Source organism: Heterodontus francisci, chromosome 19 (genome assembly GCF_036365525.1).
Source record: "Heterodontus francisci isolate sHetFra1 chromosome 19, sHetFra1.hap1, whole genome shotgun sequence".
Taxonomy (NCBI): domain Eukaryota; kingdom Metazoa; phylum Chordata; class Chondrichthyes; order Heterodontiformes; family Heterodontidae; genus Heterodontus; species Heterodontus francisci.
The window spans coordinates 83,488,549-83,509,912 of NC_090389.1; the positions used below are offsets into that span (position 1 = coordinate 83,488,549).

Consider the following 21,364-nt stretch of genomic DNA (forward strand, 5'->3'; position numbering starts at 1 on the left):
TTTGACCGAGTGTGGCATCAAGGAGCCCTAGCAAAATTGAAGTCAATGGGAATCAAGGGGAAAACTCTCCACTGGTTGGAGTCATAGCTAGCACAAAGGAAGACAGAATCATAGAATGGTAACAGCACAGAAGGAAGCCATCCAGCCAGTCATGTCCATGCTAGCTCTCTGTAAGATCTTCTTAGCTAGTCCCACTCCCCTACCTTTTCACTGTAGCCCTGCAAATTGCTTCTGTTTAGACAATTATCCAATTCCCTTTTGAAAGCCATGATTGAATCTGCCTCCACTCCCTCTCAACCAGTGCATTCCAGATCCTAACCACTCGCTGTGTAAAAAAATTTTTTTCCTCATGTTGCCTCTGGTTCTTTTGCCAGTCACCTCAAATTGGTGTCTTCTGGTTCTTGACCTTTCTGCCAATGGAAACAGTTTCTCCCTATCTACTCTATCTAGACCGTCATGATTTTGAACATCTCTATCAAATCTCCTCTCAACCTTCTCTAAAAAGAACAGTCCCATTTTCGCCAATCTATCCGCATAACTAAAGTCTCTTGACCCCGGAACCATTCTCAAATCTTTCCTGCACCCTCTCCAACGCCTTCAGATGCTACCTGAAATACGGTGCCCAGAATTGGACACAATACTCCAGTTGAGGCCAAACCAGTGTTTTACGATAACTCCCTTGCTTTTGTACTCTTCACGGGTGGAGGACACTATAAACATCCCAACAATAATAGATGAAGAAGGTGTAAATGGGAGGGAGGAACTTGTAACATTCTCTTTCATGAGGGAAAAGGTGCTTGACAAACTGATGGGACTAAAGGCAGACAAGTCACCAGGACCTGATGGCCTGCATCCAAGGGTTTTAAAAGAAGTGGCTGCTGAGATAGTGGAGGCATTAGTCATAATATACCAAAACTCACTGGATTCCGGTAGGGTACCAGCGGATTGGAAAACCGCTAATGTGACACCTCTATTCAAGAAAGGAGGGAGACAGAAAATAGGAAACTATAGACCAGTTAGCTTAACATCAGTCATTGGGAAAATGCTTGAGTCGATTATTAAGGAAGAAATAGCAGGACATTTAGAAAAACATAATGCAATCAAACAGAGTCAGCATGGTTTTACGAAAGGGAAATCATGTTTGACAAATTTGTTAGAGTTATTTGAGGATATAACAAGCAGAGTGGGTAAGGGTGAACCAGTAGATATTGTGTATTTGGATTTTCAGAAGGCATTTAATAAGGTGCCACATAAAAGGTAATTGCACAAAATAAGTGCTCAGGGTATTAGGGATAATGTGTTCGCATGGATTGAGAATTGGCTAACACACAGAAAGCAGAGAGTTGGGATCAATGGGTCTTTTTTAGGTTGAAAAGCTGTAACTAGTGGGATGCCACAAGGATCGGTCCTAGGGCCTCAGCTATTTACTATCTATATTAATGACTTGGAGGAAGGGACAGAGTGCAGTGTATCCAAATTTGCTGACGATACAAAAATAGGTGGGAAGGCATGTTGTGATGAGGACACAAAGAATCTGCAAAGGGATATAGATAGGTTAAGTGAGTGGGCAAAAACTTGGCAGATGGTGTTCAATGTGGGAAAGTGTGAGGTCATCCACTTTGGTAGGAAAAATAGAAAGGCAGATTATTATTTAGATGGAGAAAGACTACAAAATACTGCAGTACAGAGGGATCTGGGTGTTCTTCTACATGAAACACCTAAAGGTTAGCATGCAGGTGCCACAAGTAATTAGGAAGGCAAATGGAATTTTGGCCTTTATTGCTAGGGGTTAGAGTTTAAAAATAAGGAAATCCTGTTACAACTGTACAGGGTGTTGGTGAGGCCACACCTGGAGTATTGTGTACAGTTTTGGTCTCCGTATTTAAAGAAGGATATACTAGCATTGGAGGAATTCAGAAAAGGTTCACTCGGCTGATTCCTGGAAGGACGGGGTTGTCTTATCAAGAGCGGCTAAACAGGTTAGGCCTTTATTCATTGGAGTTTAGAAGAATGAGAGGTGATCTTATAGAAACATATAAGATTTTAAGGAAGCTTGACAGGGTAGATGTTGAGAAGATGTTTCCACTAGTGGGGGAATCTTGAACTAGGGGACATAGTTACAAAATAAAGGTCACACATTTAAAACTGAGATGCAAAGGAATTTCTTCTCTCAGAGGGTGGTGAATCTCTGGAATTCTCTACCTCAGAGAGTTGTGAAGGCTAGATCACTAAATGTACTTAAGGAGGGGGTAGATAGATTTTTGAAATCTTGGGGAGTCGAGGGTTAGGCAGAGCAGGCCCGAAAGGGGAGTTGAGGCCTGGGACAGATCAGCCATGATCTTATTGAATGGTGAGGCAGGCTTGAGGGGCTGAATGGCCTACTCCTGCTCCTATTTCTTATGTTCAGAATTGTATATTTTATATTGCCTTTCCTCTTTGTTCCTACCAAATTGTTTCACTTCACATTTCTCTACATTAAATTTCATCTGCTATGTGCCAGCCCCATTCTCTGTCCTATTGAAGTCTATCACTATCCTCCTCATAGTTCACAATGCTTCCAAGTTTTGTGTCATCTGAAAATTTTGAAATTGTGCCCTGCACACCCAAGTCTAGCTCATTTATATGGATCAAGAAAAGCAGTGGTCCTAATATCGACAACTGGGGAACTCCACTATATACAGCCTGCAGTCCAAAAAACAACCATTCATGGTCATAGAGTTACACAACACAGAAACAGGCCCTTTGGCCCATCGTGTCCATGCCGGCCGTCATGCACCTATCTATTCTAATCCCATTTTCCAGCACTTGGCCCGTAGCCTTGAACGCTACGGTCTTTCAAGTGCTCATCTAAATACTTCTTAAATGTTGTGAACGTTACTCTTTTTTTCCTGTCACTCAGCCAACTTGATAGCAATGCTGCCCCTGTCCCTTTTATTCCATGGGCTTCAACTTTGCTGGCAAGCCCTGTTATGTGGCACTTTATCGAATGCCTTTGGACGTTCATGTATACCACATCAACCACATTACCTTCATCAACCCTCTGTTACTTCTTCAAAAAACTCCAAGCAAGTTAGTTAAACACAATTTGCCCTTAACAAATGCATGCTGGCTTTTCTTAATTAGTCCACATTTGTCCAAGTGACTGTTTATTTATTTTGTTCCAAATTATCGTTTCTAAAAGCTTTCCTACTACCGATATTAAACTAATTGGCCTGTAGTTTCTGGCCTCAACCTTACACCCTTTCTTGAACAGGAGTGTCACATTTGCAATTCTCCAGTCCCCCGGCATCACCCCTGTATCTAAGGTGAATTGGAAGATTATGGCCAGTGCCTCTGTAATTTCCACCCTTAATTCCCTCAGCATCTTTAGATGCATCTGATCCGGTCCTGGTGACTTAGCAACTTTAAGTACAGCCAGCCTTTCTAATATCTCCTCTTTATCAATTTTTAACCCATCCAGTGTCTCAACTACCTCCTGTTTCACTACGACTTGGGCAGTATCTTCTTCCTTGGTAAAGACAGATGCAAAGTACTCATTTAGTACCTCAGCCATACCCTCTGCCTCCATGTGTAAGTCCCCTTTTTGGTCCCTAATTGGCCCTTCTCCTCCATTTACCACCCTTTTACTATTTGTATGGCTACAGAAGTCTTTTGCTTTCTCTTCTATGTTGACTGCCAGTCTCCCGCTCTCTCTTTACTGCTCTTATTTCTTTTCTCACTTCCCCTCTAGACTTTCTATATTGAGCCTCGTTCTCACTTGTATTATCAACCTGACATCTGTTATACGCACCCTTTTTCAGCTTCATCTTACTCTCTGTCTCTTCTGTCATCCAGGGAGCTCTGGCTTTGTTTATCCTACCTTTCCCAGTTGTGTAATGTACCTCGACTGTACCTGAACTATCTCCTTTATAAAGGCAGCCCATTGTTCAATTACAGTTTTGTCTGCCAATCTTTGATTCCAATTTACCTGCGCCAGATCAGCTCTCACCCCATTGAAATTGACTCTGAATTGCTCTTTGTCCTTTTCCATAGCTAATCTAAATCTTAAGATACTATGATCACTGTCCCCAAAATTTTCTCTCGCTGACACTTGATCCACTTGTCCCACCTCATTCCCTAGAACCAGATCTAGCAATGCCTCCTTCCTCATTTGACTGGAAACATACTGATGTAGAAAATTCTTCTGAATGTACTTTAGAAACTCTTCCCTCTCTCTGACCTTTACACTGTTACTATCCCAGTCTGTACTAGGACAATAGCTACACTATAGTTTTTGTACCCCTCTGTGATTTCCTTGAAAATATTTCCTCTATATATTTCCCACTAGTTGGAGGCCTAAAGGATACACCCAGTAGTGTAATGGTATCTCTGTTGTTTCTGATCTCTAACTAAATAGATTCTGTCCTTGATCCCTCGAGGACAGTCTCTCTCTTCAGCACTGTAATATTATCTTTAATCAATACTGCCACCCCTCCTCCTTTCATTCCTTCCTTATCTTTCCTGAACACCTTGCATCCAGGAATATTTAGTACCCAGTCCTGCCCTTTCATTCTCCCAGTTTATCTGTCTGTGACGCATCTAGTAGGAACATAGGAAGATAGGAACAGGAGTAGGCCATTCAGCCCCTCGAGCCTGTCCCGCCATTCAATGAGATCATGGCTGATCCCCGGCCTAACTTATTATACCTGCCTTTGGCCCATATCTCTTAATAGCTTTGCTTTACAAAAATCTATCTATCTCAGATTTAAAATTAACAACTGTTCTAGCTTCAACTGCTGTTTGTGGGAGAGTGTTCCAAACCTCTGCCACCCTTTGCGTGAATAAGTGGGCGGCACAATGGCACAGTGGTTAGCACCGCAGCCTCACAGCTCCAGCGACCCGGGTTCAATTCTGGGTACTGCCTGTGTGGAGTTTGCAAGTTCTCCCTGTGTCTGCGTGGGTTTTTGCCGAGTGCTCCGGTTTCCTCCCACCACCAAAAGACTTGCAGTTGATAGGTAAATTGGACATTATAAATTGCCCCTAGTATAGGTAGGTGGTAGGGGAATATAGGGACGGGTGGGGATGTTGTAGGAATATGGGATTAGTGTGGGATTAGTATAAATGGGTGGTTGATGGTCAGCACAGACTCGGTGGGCCGTAGGGCCCGTTTTGGTGCTGTATCTCTAAATAAATAAATAAAGTGCTTCCTAACATCTCTCCTGAACGGTCTGGTCCTAATTTTTAGACTATTCCCCCTAGTTTTAGAATCTCCAACCAGTGGAAATAGTTTATCTTTATCTAGCCTGTCTTTTCCTGTTAATATCTTGAAGACTTCAATCAGATCGCCCCTTAACCTTCTAAATTCTAGCAAAAACAGGTCTAATTTGTGTAATCTCTCCTCGTAACTTAGCCCCTGTAGTCCAGGTATCATTCTTGAAAACCTACGTTGCACTCCCTCCAAGGCCAATATATCCTTCCTAAGGTGTGGTGCCCAGAACTGCTCACAGTACTCCAAGTGGGGTCTAACCAGGGTTTTGTACAGCTGCAGCATAACCTCTATGTCTTTATACTCCAATCTTCTAGTTATAAAGGCCAGCATTCCATTAGCCTTTTTGATTATTTTCTGCACTTGCTCGTGGCATTTTAAAGATCTATGCACCTGAACCCCCAAGTCTCTTTGGACATCCACTGTACTTAACCTCTTCCCATTTAGAAAGTACCCTGCTCTATCCTTTTTTAGTCCAAAATGGATAATCTCACACTTGTCTGCATTGAAATCCATCTGCCACAGTTTTGCCTCACCTAGTCTGTCAATATCCCTTTGCAATTTTATGCTATCATCTAGACTGTCTATCATGCTGCCTAACTTTGTATCAGCAGCAAATTTGGATATATGATTTACTATGGTATCATCCAAGTCATTAATGAATAATGTGAATAATTGAGGCCCCAACACAGATCCCTGTGGGACACCACTAGTCACATCCTGCCAATCGGAGCACTTACCCATTATCCCTGCTCTCTGTCGCCTACCACTCAACCAACTTCCTAACCATGTCAATAATTTGCCCTCAACTCCATGAGCTCTGATGATGTACTCACAACAGCGTTTCTGATATGTCTTCCTTTCTCCTTAAGTGAGGATTTCCCCCCACTGTGGTTGACAAGGCCCTCAACCGTGTCCGGCCCATTTTCCTCACCTCTGCCCTCACCCCTTCCCCTCCCTCCCAGAACCGCGACAGGGTTCCCCTTGTCCTCACTTTCCACCCCACCAGCCTCCACATCCAAAGGATCATTCTCCACCATTTCCGCCACCTCCAGCATGCTACCAAACGCATCTTCCCCTCCCCTCCCCTCCCCTGACAGCATCCCGAAGGACCAGCACCCTGGTCCACTCCTCCATTACCCCCGACACCTTGTCTCTTTACCACGGCAACTTCCTATGCAATCGCAGGAGGTGTAATATCTGCCCTTTTACCTCTTCTCTCCTCATTATCCAAGGCCCCAAACACTCCTTTCAGGTGAAGCAGCGATTTACTTGTACTTCTCTATATTTAGTATATTGTATTAACTGCTCACAATGCGGTCTCCTCTACATTGGGGAGACCAAACGCAGATTGGGTGTCCGCTTTGCGGAACACCTCTGCTCAGTACAAAAACATGACCCTGAGCTTCCTGTCGCTTGCCATTTCAACACCGCCCCCCCCCCCCTCCTTGCTCTCATGCCCACATCTCTATCTTGGGCTTGCTGCAGTGTTCTAGTGAACATCAACGCAAGCTTGAAGAACAGCATCTCATTTACCGATTAGGCATGCTACAGCCTGCCGGACTGAACATTGACTTCAATAATTTCAGAGCATGACTGGCCACCCTTTTTTATTTTTAGTTTCACTTTTTTATTTTTTATTTTTATTGCATTTTATTTTAGTTTATTTCATCATTCATTTTTTTTTTACCTTGTGCCTGTCCACTGTTTTTATTCATATTTGTGCTTTTAGCGAGGGCTTTCATTATTCTGTCCGTTAACACCCTCTCTGCACTAACACTTTGTCTTTCACCACACTATTAACACACTCTTTGCCTTTGCCCCATGACCTCCTTGTCAGTTATTCTCTGACCCTATATCCTATCAACACCTTCCCTTTTGTTCTCTTTTGCCCCACCCCCACTTTATTTGCTTAAAACCTGTTACATTTCTAACCTTTGCCAGTTCTAATGAAAGGTCACTGATAAATTATCATGTTGGCTTTAGTTTTAATTGAATTAATTTAAATGAATTAATTGATCTAGTCTTACTTTATAGCTGATTATGTAAATTACCAGAAGATTAGAAACCTACCAGGATACTGATCCCACATCTGTCATGTCACTTCGCGATATATCCCCGCCAGTTGCTGCTGCTCCTCTGTCTCACTGTGCTTTGCAGCTCTGCCGCTGCAGTTGTTTCCCATGCTGTTTTTAAAGGCTCCTCCCTTTCGCTCCGCTTTGCTGCTCTGCCCTGGTTGTGCTTGTTGGAGGTCAATCATCTCAGCCCCAGGACATCACTGCAGGAGTTCCTCAGGGTAGTGTCCTAGGCCCAACCATCTTCAGCTGCTTCATCAATGACATTCCCTCCAACATAACGTCAGAAGTGGGGATGTTTGCTGATGATTGCACCGTGTTTAGTATCTGAGGAGTTGTGAATGGTGCTGAAGCAGTCCGTGCCCTCGTGCAGCAAGACCTGGAAAACATTCAGGCTTGTGCTGATAAGTGGCAGGTTACATTCATGCCACATAAGTGCCAGGCAATGACCATCTCCAACAAGAGAGAATTAACCATCTCCCCACGATACAGCGACATTACCCTCACTGAATCCCCCACCATCCCGGCTTTTACCATTGACCAGACACTTAACTGGATCAGTCAGATAAATACTGTGGCTAAAAGAGCAGGTCAGAGGCTGGGAATTCTGCAGCAAGTAACTCACCTCCTGACTCCCCAAAGCCTGTCCAGAATCTGCAAGGCCCAAATCAGGAGTGTGATGGAATACTGTCCATGTGCCTGGATGGGTGCAGCTCCAACTACACTCAAGCTCAACACCATCCAGGACAAAGCAGTCCACTTGATCGGCACCACATCCACCATCTTCAACATTTACTCCCTCCACCACCAGCAATGTGTACAATCTACAAGATGCACTGCAGCAACTCACCAGGCCTCCTTTAACAGCACCTTCCAAACCCACAACCTTACCACCTAGAAGGACAAGGGCAACAGATGCATAGGAACACCACCACCTGCAAGTTCTCCTCCGAGCCACACACCATCCTGACTTGCAACTAAATCATCATTGCTTCACTGTCATTCGGTCAAAATCCTGGAACTCCCTCCGAACAGCACTGTGGATGTACCTACCCTACATGGACTGCAGTGGTTCAAGAAGGCAGCTCACCACCAGCTTCTCAAGGGCAATTAGGGATGGAAAACAAATGCCGGGCTTGCCAGCAATGCTCACATCCCACAGACTAATAAGAAAAAACCTAGGTTGGCAGACAGGGCCTCAGTTTAACTTGTAATCTGAAAGCTGGGACCCCTAACAATGCAGCATTCCCGCAGTACCACACTGAAACATGAATCTGGATTATGTCCTAAAATCCTGGAGTGGGGCTAGAACCCATTATCTCCTGACTGAGAGGTGAGAGCGCTCACAACTGGGACTCTCTACAACAGTGAGTGCACTTCAAAAGTATTTCATTTGCTGTTAAGCACTTTGGAACGTCCTGAGGTCATGGAACGTTTTACTGAATTCATTAAAATTACCTTCTTGAGGTATGGCCATCGCTGGCAAATTGCCCAGCCCTTTTGCTCTTGAGAAGATGGTGTTGGGCCTTCTTTTTGAATTATGACTGCATCGTGTAGATACTGTTCGGGAGGATGTTCTAGGATCTTGACCCTGCGGCAATGAAGGAATGGCGCTATATTTCGAAGTCAGGTTGGTTTGTGACTTGGAGGGGAACTTGCAGGCAGTGTGTTCCCATGCTTCTGCTGCCCTTGTCTTTCTAGGTGGTAAAGATCGCAGGTTTGATAGCTGCTGATGAAGGAGCCTAGTTGAATTGCTGCAGTGCAACTTGTAGATGGTACAGACTGCTGCCACTGTGCGTCGGTGGTGGAGGGAGTGAATGTTTAAGATGCTGGATGGGGTGCCAATCAGTCATTGCAGCCACCGTGCGATGCAAGTCTTTTCACTGTTCCATTTTTCAGTTTTCCCCAAATAAATGAAACATGCTTTAATAATTACAAGATATTACAGATGTTTTTGCAATCTGGGCACTTGCAAATCGCTCAGCCACTTCCTGCTACACCACGATATTTCATTCATCTGGTCAGAGTCTGGTCAAAGATCCTTTAATGATCTTTACATCCGTCCCGACTTTACTCCCACTATTTTCAATGTCATTTTTGTGGTTAATACAAAAGTGTGCAATTCAGCATGTGGGTCAGTTAAACGAAATGAAATGGCATTTTATAAAGATAATGGCTGTACCAGGTCTACTGAGATCTGGAAAGACTTATTCCCCTACTAGGAAGGAATAGGTTACTCATAGCTTTTGGGCTTTGGGGACATTTCAGAAAGTAAATGGCAATGAAGAATTTTGTAAGAACATAAGAAATAGGAGCAGGAGTAAACCATACAGCCCCTCGAGCCGACTTCAACATTAAGAACGATTATGGCTGATCTTCTGCCTCAACTCCATTTTCCTGCTCTCGTCTTTTGTCCCTTGATTCCTTTTGTGTCCAAAAATCTATCAATCCCTGACTTGAATATCCTCAACGACTGAGTATCTACAGCCCTCTGGGATAGAGCATTCCAAAGATTCACAACCCCCTGAGTGAGAAAGTTTCTCCTCATCTCAGTCCTAAATGGCTGACCTCTTAATCCGAGACCATGTCGCCTGGTTCTACAACAACGACAACAAAAACAGCTTGTATTTATATAGCACCTTGAACCGATTAAAACATCCCAATTTGCTTCACAGGAGCATTATGAAACACAATTTGACATGGAGCCACTTAAAGAGATATTAGAGTAGATGGGCAAAAGTTTGGTCAAAAAGGCAGGTTTTAAGGAGCGTATTAAAAGAGGAAAGTGAGGTAAAGATAGGTTTAGGGAAGCAATTCCAGAGCTTAGGGCCTAGCCAGCTGGAGGCATGGGTGACAGTGGTGGGAAAATTAAAATCGGGGATGGTCAAAAGGCCAGAATCAGATGAGTGCAGATATCTCGGAGGGTTGTGGGGCTGGAGGAGGTTATGCAGATAGGGAGGGGCGAGGCCATGAAAGAAGTTGAAAACAAGGATGAAAATTATAAAATCAAGGCATTACTTAACTGGGAGCCAGTGTAGGTCAGCAAGTACAGGAGTGATAGGGGAATGGGATTTGGTGCATATAAGGACACAGGCAGCAGAGTTTTGGATGACCTCAAGTTTACAGAGGGTAGAATGTGGGAGACCAGCCTGGACTGCATTGGAATAGTCAAGTTTAGAGGTAACAAAGGCATGAATGAGGGTTTCAGCAGCTGAGACAGGGGTGAAGTCAGGTGATGTTACGGAGGTGGAAATAGGCAGTCTTAGTGATGGGTACGGATGTGTAGTTGGAAGTTCATCTCGGGTTCAACTGTGACACCAAGGTTGTGAACAGACTGGCTTAATTTCGGGCTGTTGTCAGGGAGAGGGATGGAGTCAGTAGCTAGGGAACAGAGTTTGGGATGGGAACTGGAGACAATAGCTTCAGTCTTCCCAATATTTAATCGGAGGAAATTTCTGCTCATCCACTACTGAATGTTGAATAAGCAGCCTAATAGTTTAGCAACAGTGGAGGAGTCAGGAGAGGTGGTGGTGAGGTAGAGCTGGATGTCTTCAGCGTACATGTGAAAACTAACCCTATGCTTTTCGATAATGTTGCTGAGAGGCTGCATATAGATGAGAAATAGGAGGAGGCCAAGGATAGATCCTTGGGGAACACCCGAGGTAATAGTGTGGGAGCAGGAAGAGAAGCCTTTGTTAGTGATTCTCTGACTACAATTAGATAGATAAAGGTGGAACCAGACAAGTGCAGTCCCATCCAGCTGGACAACAGTGGAAAGGCACAGGAGGATGGAGTGGTCAACTATGTCAAATGCTCTCTGACTAGGGGAAACAACCTGCTTTGTATACTGGCAATAATAGTCACCAACAGAGTCTGAGGAGATTATTTAAGACCCCCAAATATGGGTGGCTTTGGATGAGAAGTTAAAATTTAAAAAGTTTCAAACCTGACCCCACCCTGTCTCGAAACTGCCCACTTCCGGTTTTAAGCCCAACGCTATGTGACAGAATTGTGCCTGCATAGGTGCCAATGTTTGTTGTCAGTCGCAAGCAAAGGAAAGACCTGCATTTATATAGCACCTTTTACAACCCCAGGACATCCCAAAGTGCCTTACAGCCAATGAAGTACTTTTGAAGTGCAGTCGCTGTTGGAATGTGTGAAATGTGGCAGCCAGTTTGCGCACAGCAAGCTCCCACAAACAGCAATGTGGGAATGACCAGATAATCTGTTTATATTGATGTTGGTTGAGGGATGAATGTTGATCAGAAGCACTGGGCAGAAGTCCCTGCTCTTCATCCAAGTAGTGGTCGTGAGATCTTTTATGTCCAACGAGAGGGCAGAACTTTATGCCCTGGGAAAAACATACTTTGAGAAGACGGGACATTGAGTCCATTAACTGACTCAATAAATGCGTAGGCCCATCTGCATTCTGATTCAGCTCGCGATACACTCCTGATGTTCTGAGTTTTGTGCACTAGGACATGTAGCTGAAGTAAACTGTCCCCTTTGCCTTTTTCCCGAAAGGGTCGTTTCAGGATTGTCTGCGTTACCATTTTTTGATTAAGAATATGAGATCTTTGGTACAGCAGTTAAATATTTAGCAGTCCATTGTGACAAACAGTCTGTCGGATGACCTCAAGGGTTGGCTGATAGCTGTTATTGATATTGCGGTGCCTTTAAGATGCTCCATAAAACCTACCTCTGTGACCAAGCTTTTGGACACCTGTCCGAATATTTCCTTTGTGGTTTGATACAAATTTTGTCTGATTATGTTTTTGCAACACAGCTTGCAACATTTTACTACATTAGAAGTGCTATATAAATGAAAGTATCAGTATGCAGTTGTTGTTGTTGAATGTGCCACCTGTGTTGCAACAGGGGATCAGTTGGGAATGCATAGAGATAGCTGTGTTAGGATAAACTTTATTTGGCTTGATTCCTCCAGGTTATGTGCGTGGAGCAACCAGGTCAGTTTTACCTGTTGATCATCACAAGCCTTTTCCTAGTTCAGCCCTTGAGTTATTCATGTCATTTTTTTGTGCTTTAAAAAGGGTTGAGTTCTCTTTTGAAGACCACAGGAATGGATCCCAAATACTGACTGCAGTCCGCAATTTGCGTTACAAAGGTGGGAACACAAGAACAGGGGCGGGATTGAAATACATCGCAGACAACTTCTTTGGATCGGTCAAACTGAGGCGCAGTGTGCCCAAGGTGAGAGAGCATACATCATTCTAAATGTGTCTCTCTTTAAAGATTTCATGCATATTTTAATTGGGTATTAGTTCTAATTCTGGTCTCTTGTGCATCCCCGATTTTAATCGCTCCATCATTGGTCTCCGTGCCTTCAGTTGCCTCGGCCCCTAGCTCTGGGATACCCTCCTTACAGCTCTCTGCTTCTCCACCTCGCTTTCCTCCTTTAAGACACTCCTTAAAACCTACCTCTTTGACTAAGCTTTTGGTCATCAGACCTAATATCTCCTTTTGTGGCTCGGTGTTGTACTTTGTTTTACAATGCTGCTGTGAAACACCTTGGGACATTTTATTACATTAAAGCCACTATATAAATATAAGTTGTTGTTGTTATCTCACTGTAGGAAGGGTATTACAACCATGAAAAGGGTACGGTGAAAATCCACTAGAAGCGTAGTAGGAGCACAAGGTTATAATTAGGAAGAAGTGCTTGAACCTTTGGGCTTTTTACTCTGGAACAGAGAAGGTGAAGACAGGATTCACTAGAGCTTCTTGCAATTATGAAAGGTTTCGGCCACTCAAGGGCATCTGGTGCAGGGATGATGGACAGAATGGCATCCTTCTCCATCATTCTATGATACTGTAGTTGACAAATCGGAAATGAGAGGCACAGACTCAGGATTATCCCCAGAAAAATCAAAGAGGGAACTAGAAAATAGCTTTCACACATAGTGTTATTAGAACATGAATTGCCATATCACAGTAACTATTGAGGCAGAGACTGTAACATCAATTAAAAGGTAATTGAATAATTAATTGAGAAGAAGAATATAAACAAATACAGGAAAGGACAGGGAAATGGGATTAGACTAAATAACTCCTGTTAAGGGGCTAGCACAGGCTCAAGGGGTTGAATATATAGTGATTCAGTTTGGTAGGAAGAATGTGTGAAGTGATTCTTTTTGGTGGGAAGAACAGGAGATCATATAAGATAAAGGGTGCAATTCTAAAAGGGGTGCAGGAGCAGAGGGACCTGGGGGTATATGTGCACAAATCCTTGAAGGTTGCAGGGCAGGTTGAGAAAGTGGTCAATAAAGCATACAGCACCATGGGCTTTATAAATAGGGGCATAGACTACAAAAACAAGGACGTTATGATAAACCTGTATAAAACACTGGTTCGGCCTCAACTGGAGAAATTGTGTCCAGTTCTGGGTACCACACATTAGGAAGGATGTAAAGGCATCAGAAAGGGTGCGGAAAAGATTCACGAGAATAGTTCCAGGGATGAGGAACTTAGGTTGAGTGGAGAGATTGGAGAATTTGGGGCTGTTCTCCTTGGAGAAGAGAAGATTAAGAGCAGATTTGATAGAGGGGTTCGAAATATGGAGGGATCTGGGCAGAGTAGATAGAGAGAAACTGTTCCCATTAGCGCAAGGATCCAGAAGCAGAGAACACCCATTTAAGGTGAGTGGCAAAAGGCGCAATGGCGACATGAGGAGGAACTTTATCGCACTGCGAGTGGTTAGGATTTGGAATGCAATGCCTGAAAATGTGGTGGAGGCAGATTCAATTGAGGCTTTCAAAAGGGAATTGGGTAATTATCTGAAGAAAAAAATTTGCAGGGCTGCGGGGAAAAGGTGGGAGAGTGGGACTCGTTGAGTTGATCTTGCAGAGAGCCATTACAGACGTGACGGAACGAATGGCCTCCTTCTGTGCTTTAACCATTCTATGATACTGTACTGTAACTTCTAGGTTCTCATCCAGTGGAGGCCTGACTGAGTTACAGAGCAGGGAATGATTTGACCTTTGGTCCTAATGACACCAAGTATTTTACAACTTGATATGATACAGGTTGGACAACAAAGGGATTCCTAGCATTTCTCCTCCTGGTTGAGAAAACTTGGTGAATGGCAAAGGCCCATGCTACAGCACTGCACAGAGACTGGAAAGAGCTGGAGAGAAGATGAGATAACTTGAGAAATGGTCATGAGAACAAGCTAAAAGTTGGTTGTTAAAACCAGTAGATACAGTAAGAAGGGAAGACTGAGAACCTGAAAGGATGTCACTGTTTTAAAGACCTGAGAAAGGGCCTATTATAAAGGGAAGTAGGAGGTCCTGACAAACTGAGTTAGAGCAGGAGCTAGTGTGATGAATTCTGGTTTCAACATTGTCATGCAGGCCCCCACCTGCCAAGAATGAGGCATATTAATTTCACCACATGGACATTAAATTTCAAATTGTTGCTGGGAAGAAGAGAAAGCCTATGATAAGAGGTGCCAGGCCCCTGGCTGGAAAGACATTTTTGCATATTATCAGACAGTGCTTGTAGACAAAGGAGCTATTCCCTGCTCCAATTCAATCCACAAACAGACATGGTCAGATCAGTTAGTCACATGACTAACTGGCTGTTGCAGTGTTTGAACTGGCAGAAAGCAGAATGCTCCTGGATTGAAAAGACCTCTTCTGTCTGCTCCCATGTCTTTCTCACGGAACTCCAAAACCCTCTGAAGACACATGAACTCCAAGAGAGAAAAGTCTCCTACAGCGAACAAGGTTTAAGAAGAATACTGGGCCCCAACGAAAAGCAAGATCTGTCTACAATCAAGGACTCTACAGTGAGCTCAAAGAACCATAACAAAAACTCTTCAGATATTGCCTCAAACTTTTCCACATGTAGATAGAGACAGAAAAGAGAAGACAGATAAGACAGGAAGGACTTGTTTCCCCTGGTGGAGAGGTCAATTACCGGGGGCAGAGATTTAAGGTAATTGGTAGAAGGATTAGAGGGGACATGAGGAAAAACATTTTCACCCAGAGGGTGGTGGGTGTCTGGAAATCGCTGCCTGGATTGGTGGTGGAGGCAGAAACCCTCAACTCATTTAAAAGGTACCTGGACCTGCACCTGAAGTGCTGTAACCTGCAAGACTACGGACCAGATGCTGGAAGGTGGGATTAGATTAGGCGGCAAGTTTTTTCAGCTGGTGCAGACATGATGGGCTCAATGGCCTCTTTCTGTGCCATAATATTTCTGTGCTCCTATAGTTCTAAAATGGCATACAGTCTGGCATCTGAGTAAATGTAGATGGGTCACTGGGATCTTTTCTGGAGCAGTTCTTTTCAGGCAGCGGCGAGAATTAATCTGGTAAACTTTCCTGGAGCTCCTCAGGAGAAATGTGGCATTTCACAGAGACAAGAGCAAGGAGGCAAGCTGGGTGTTTCTCTGTTGGCAGGTTGATCTCCAACTGCTTTCAAACACAGTCCACATCCCAACTGAACCAAAACAATATCTCAGAAGCGAAACCAAACAGCAAGTCAGAACCTCCTGACCCTCATAAATCGTGACATGTCACTCCTCTGTAAACATCTCCCCCAAGTAACCAGGTTTTCTGTTGTTTATTGAGCTTAAGGCATGTGACCTCCAATAAAGTTTGTTTTCAAGCAAGACCTCATGTGTCCTTCCGGCGACCTCTTTTAAAAAACGAGTCCAACATTTATGGAATTACTTCAGTTCTCCAATGAATCAATCTCCACAATTCTAACACACGAATCCTAAAAAAAAAAGCCAGGAGCACCTTCATAACAAATTCCAGCAGCTGCTGTGGTGGGATTTGAACCCATGTGCACAGGGCATTGGAATGTGGTACTCGCTACCACAAGGAGTGGTTGAAGTTATTAGTATAGACCAGGGGTCTGCAACCTACGGTTCCGGAGCTCCGTGCGGCTCTGTAATATCTCATTTGCGGCTCCCAACCTTTTCCAGTTGGATCGCATTAACATGAAAAAAGCCGAAAAAAATTAAGTCAAGACAAATAAGAGCAGTGTTTTTATTGTGTGGATACAAAACTAATCATTATGCTGCACTTTAGGTTTCAGATGAGTATCTTGATGAAAAACATAATTTTGCTCTAAATAAACCAGGTCGAGTGGTACAGTTACACCATGGTTTTAGATAATAGGCTGGATTTTACGGTGGGTGGGGGGAATCCGTCCACCAGCCGATGAGTCGGTGGTGATCTTGCCTCCACCGGGCCTGGGGATCCAGACTGGATTTTACAGTCCCCAGGCCCTGAATTGGTCTTGGGTGGGACTTCCATCTCATTGAGGCATGGAGTCCTGCCTAATGGAGCTGCCGCCCAATCAGCGGACCGGCAACTCTTAGTCCCGGCAGCGCCACCGGGAGCAGTGGCCATTGTTGGGACTACACCCAGCTTCAGGATGAAGATGAAGGACAGCCCCGGAAAAGGTGTAAGTTTTTGAGGCCTTGCCAGGGGCAGTCGGTTGGGCCCCGGTGATGCAAGGGGGGGTGGGTTAGGGGGGACGGGGGCGTGCTGTACGTTGGGGGTGGTTGGGGCTTCAGGGCAGCCCTCCATCGTGCACAGGATGCCCAATCAGGAGGGCACCCCCACAGACCGCCAGAAGGCTGCCTAGTTTTATCAGGCGGGTTTTCTGAGGCGTCAGCCACCTGCCAGCCAAGGGTAAAACAACCACGGCAGTGGGCGGAGGCCCTTAAGTGCCAGTCAGTTGGCCATTTAAGGACCTTGATTGGCCTGAGCTGGGCGGGCCGTTTCTCACCACTGCCGCCCCACGTAAATTGGCAGCGGAGGCGGGAGCGGGTCGGGAAAGGCTCCCCTTCCCCCCAGCCTCCTTCTCCATTTTACGACCCCCATCCCCCGCCACCAGCCCGCTGTTTTGGGAGTGTAAAATTCTGGCCAGTGCCTTTGATTTGAGGAACAGGTTTTATGGTTGCAACCATTATTGTTTCTTAATATAGCCGAGACAATAAATTATTCTGAATATGTTATTTGAAGCTATTTTTTCATCACGAGAATCAATAGTCGGAAAAAAGTCTTAATTTTAGGCATCTTAAGTGATAATTTGCTTTAAAGATGTCCTTACTGACAAAATTAAAGATTATAAAAAAGTCAAAAGATGTGATAATTCAGAATTTGGTCTATTTTAATTTCAACTATTTTTCTATTAATATATGAATTCAGTAATTGTATTTTATTTATTATATCTACAAATGATGCATTCTACCAGAGACACTTGGCAATTTGCCAAGTATTTGGTTTAGAAATGCCAAAATTTTGTCTTGCGGCTCCCAATTGTTTTATTTTTGGCAATTTTTAAAAATAACATTTGTCCTTCAAGTAAAAAAGGTTGCCGACGCCTGGGATAGATGCGTTTAAAGGGAAGTTAGATAAGCACGTGAGGGAGAAAGGAGTAGCAGGTAATGCTGCTACGATCAGGTGAAGAGGGGTGGCAGAAGGCTTGTGTGAGTGTAAACACCAGCAGAAACCAGTTGGGCCAAATGTACCTGTTCCTTAGAATTACATGGAATTTCCAGCACAGAAACGGTCAGGTTTTTCTGCTGTCAATTCCATGTAATATTGATAAAATAAAGAAATGAGAGAGGGAGCTAGGTGGCTGAGGTGGGAGAGGGTCCTCCTCTATTAAACAATATGCTCCAAATGTATCTCAGCTTTAGGGAATGAAAAGCATCAATCCATCAGTGCATCACAGAGACAGCCTGCTGTTCCTTTGCCTTCTTTCACACTTGGGTCGGGGAAAATATTCAGTGTATTGGTGAATTGGCAGCCGTTTACTGTGTGGACTGTTAGCCATCGAGAACCATTTGGATCTCCTTAGCCCTAAGACTATTGAGAATAACCAGTAGGTCACCCCATTTATTGAGGTTATGGGAGACCTTCACAACCAGCAGACATGGGGACAGATTTCCCTCTGACAGTACTTGGCTGGAAAGGATAACATAGCACATAGAGAAAAAATGGATGGGAGAATGACATGCCTCATGGATGGAAATCCAGGTGAGTTGTTTTAGGAGTTCATATAACTGAAATAGGTGCAAAGAAAAATCAAAACGACTAATGGAATATTAACCTTTATAACTAGAGGCCATGATTACAAAGCAGAGTACGTTTTGCTACATTTACACAAAACCCTGGATAGACCTGTGTTAGAACTATGTTCTGGACACTGCACTTTAAGAAGGACGTATGTGTACAGTATCAGTCTCCTTATTTAAGGAAGGATGTAAATGCGTTGGAGGCAGTACAGAGAAGGTTTACTAGACGAATACCTGGAATGAGCGGGTTGTCTTATGAGGAATGACTGGACAGGCCAGGCTTGTATCCACTGGCATTTAGAAGAGTAAGAGGTGACTTGATTGAAACATATAAGATCCTGAGGGGTCTTGACAGGGTGGATGTGGAAAGGATGTTTCCCCTTGTGGAGAGTCTCGAACTAGGGGTCAGTGTTGAAAAATAAGGGGTCGCCCATTTGAGACAGAGATGAGGAGAAATTCTTTCTCTCGGAGGGTTGTGAGTCTTTGGAGTTCTCTTCCTCAAAAGGCGGTGGAAACAGAGTCTTTGAATATTTTTCAGGCAGAAGTAGATAGATTCTCGATGAGCAAGGGGGTGAAAGGTTATGGGGGGTAGGTGGAAATATGAAGTAATCAGTTCAGCCATGAACTTGTTGAATGGCGGAGCAGGCTCGAGGGGCCGAGTGACCTACTCCTGCTCCTAATTCATATGTTCGTATTGGCCCTGGAAAGAGTGCAGTGTAGATTCACCAGAATGTTACCAGGGCTCCGTGGATTAAAATATGAGGAGAGATCACATACACTAGGCTTGTATTCCCTGGATTATAGAAGATTAGGGGGTGATTTGATTGAGATTTTTAGGATTTTGAAAGGAATTGATAGGGTAGAGAGAGACTGGTAGGGGAGTCTAAGGCAAGCGGGCATAATCTTAAAATCCGTGTGCGGGATTCAGGAGAGAAGTTAGAAACCATGCAAAGGATGGTTGAAGTGTGCAATTCTCTCCCACAAAAAGCAGTAGATGCTAGCTCAGTTAATAATTTTAAATCTGAGATTGATCAATTTTTGCTCACCAAGGGTTTTAAGAGATATGGAGCCATGGTAGGTGGGTGGAGTTGGGATACAGATCAGCCATGATCACATTGAATGGGGCTGAATAGTCTACTCTGTTCTTATGTTATACACATGTGATCCTCCTTGTCTGATTTGCTGTGCATAGGATATCCATTACTCCCAGACACAATAAGAAGAAAATTTGCCCCATTTCCTTGGGTGCACTTCCTCAGCCAGAGAACATACCAGTTGCATAGCAACCCTCACTGGAACACCCAGTGTTGGGCCCCAGCAGAGAAGGAAACCATTGTAGTTCAGTTTGTTAGATGGTTCTGGCCTCAAGTGAAGGTATGTGCCTTCATTTCTGTATGCTAAATTTGCCCAGGTGACAGGTTGGCATTTGGAAGTTGGGAGCAAGTCTTGAAAAGGTAGTTAATGCAAATGGGGCAAAAATTAAATACGTTTTAACACAAATGGTCTCTTAAGGTCTAATGTTTTGGGTTTAGATCGCTATCTTGATAACGGATGGAAAATCACAGGATAACGTTGATCGACCAGCCTTAAAGTTACGGAGCCAAGATGTTAAATTGTTTGCAGTTGGTATGTTCTACTTGAGATGGTATTTGCATGTGAGAAACGAGGAATAATTTCTTGACTCTGAACACTTGTTTGCTGTGACACTAACATGTCAGTGTTCACTTCTCCCCAGGGATCAAGAATGCAGATAAAAAGGAACTTGATGATATTACCTCAACACCCGCAAAGGAATATTCGTTCTTTGTGAATGACTTTAAAATCCTACGGACTCTCACACCACTGATTTCACGGAGGGTTTGCTCCATTACAGGGGGAGCGCTGGATGCACCTGGTGGTAAGAAGGAAGGCCCATCGTGGATACTGTTTTACTGTTTGGTGTTTGGTGTGATTAGCAGGCCTGTGATGTGGGGTTCTTACCAGGCCGTTGGGAACATACGGGCACAATATGATTCTTGTTGGAATTGCTGGCAATTTGACCAAAGGAATGTTCTCTTCAGTAGTTCCAATCTTCTGGTTGAGCTTACTGTCCTCCAGTCTCTTCCCTCACTGGGACCCACGTTAGTGATGTTGATGAATGTATGGTCCTCAAGATGGAAACAGTGCATCTTTTTAAAGATCAATCGGTGTGTCAGGAGTGAGGGATTTTTTGCATCCGATTGTAGTCACAGGGATCTCATGCGCTCTGATACTTTCATAAGTTGGAATGGCACATGCAACTCTTAAGTAACAAATCGCAACCAGATGTTCGGGAAGGATCAATGGATGTCACCATGTGACACCTCTTCCTTGCTTTCACAATGCTCTGTGTCAGTTGAGGTACTGTCAGAGAGAATGGCATTGTTTAACAAGAGCAGTAACTTCGGGAAGCCATGGTTTATGTAGTATAGTTAGTGTGAGGAAGGTTTCTTTTGGTTTCTGCCTCTGTTTTCCCCTTTTCTCTGCATTATATGCTGCTACCCAGGCAAGAGGGCAGGCCAGTGAGCTCGAAGGTTGCAGCTCCATGATCATGCAAGCGTGTTGCTTGTTCTGTCCCCTTGTATGGAAGTATCCTGCCCAACAATAAAATATATTTGCTGCCATTGGTTCTGCACACATGCTGCCTGCTGCACTTAAGTTTCACATCTTTTCATTTTGATTTGTTCACAGGAAGTGAGCATCGCTGATAAGACCAACATTTTTTGCCCATCCTAATTGCCCTGGAGAAGGTGGTGGTGAGCTGCCTTCTTGAACCGCTGCAGTCCATGTGGTGTAGGTACACCCACAGTGCTATTAGGAAGGGAGTTCCAGGATTTTGACCCAATGACAGTAAAGGAACGGTGATATAGTTCCAAGTCAGGATGGTGTGTGTGGCTTGGAGGGGAACTTGCAGGTGGTGGTGTTCCCATGCATCTGCTGTCGTTGTCCTTCTAGTTGGTAGAAGTTG

General features: G+C 44.1%; 1 protein-coding gene across 1 annotated transcript in view; it reads left to right on the forward strand.

Moving 5' to 3' along the window:
* Positions 1-21,364, forward strand: part of LOC137380421 (collagen alpha-1(VII) chain-like) — a 177,709-nt gene that overhangs the window by 49,036 nt on the left and 107,309 nt on the right. The window contains exons 4-6 of the mRNA XM_068052349.1: positions 12,372-12,531; positions 19,911-20,004; positions 20,114-20,275. Coding sequence (XP_067908450.1) covers positions 12,372-12,531; positions 19,911-20,004; positions 20,114-20,275 — 416 coding nt within the window. The remainder of the gene's footprint in view (positions 1-12,371; positions 12,532-19,910; positions 20,005-20,113; positions 20,276-21,364) is intronic.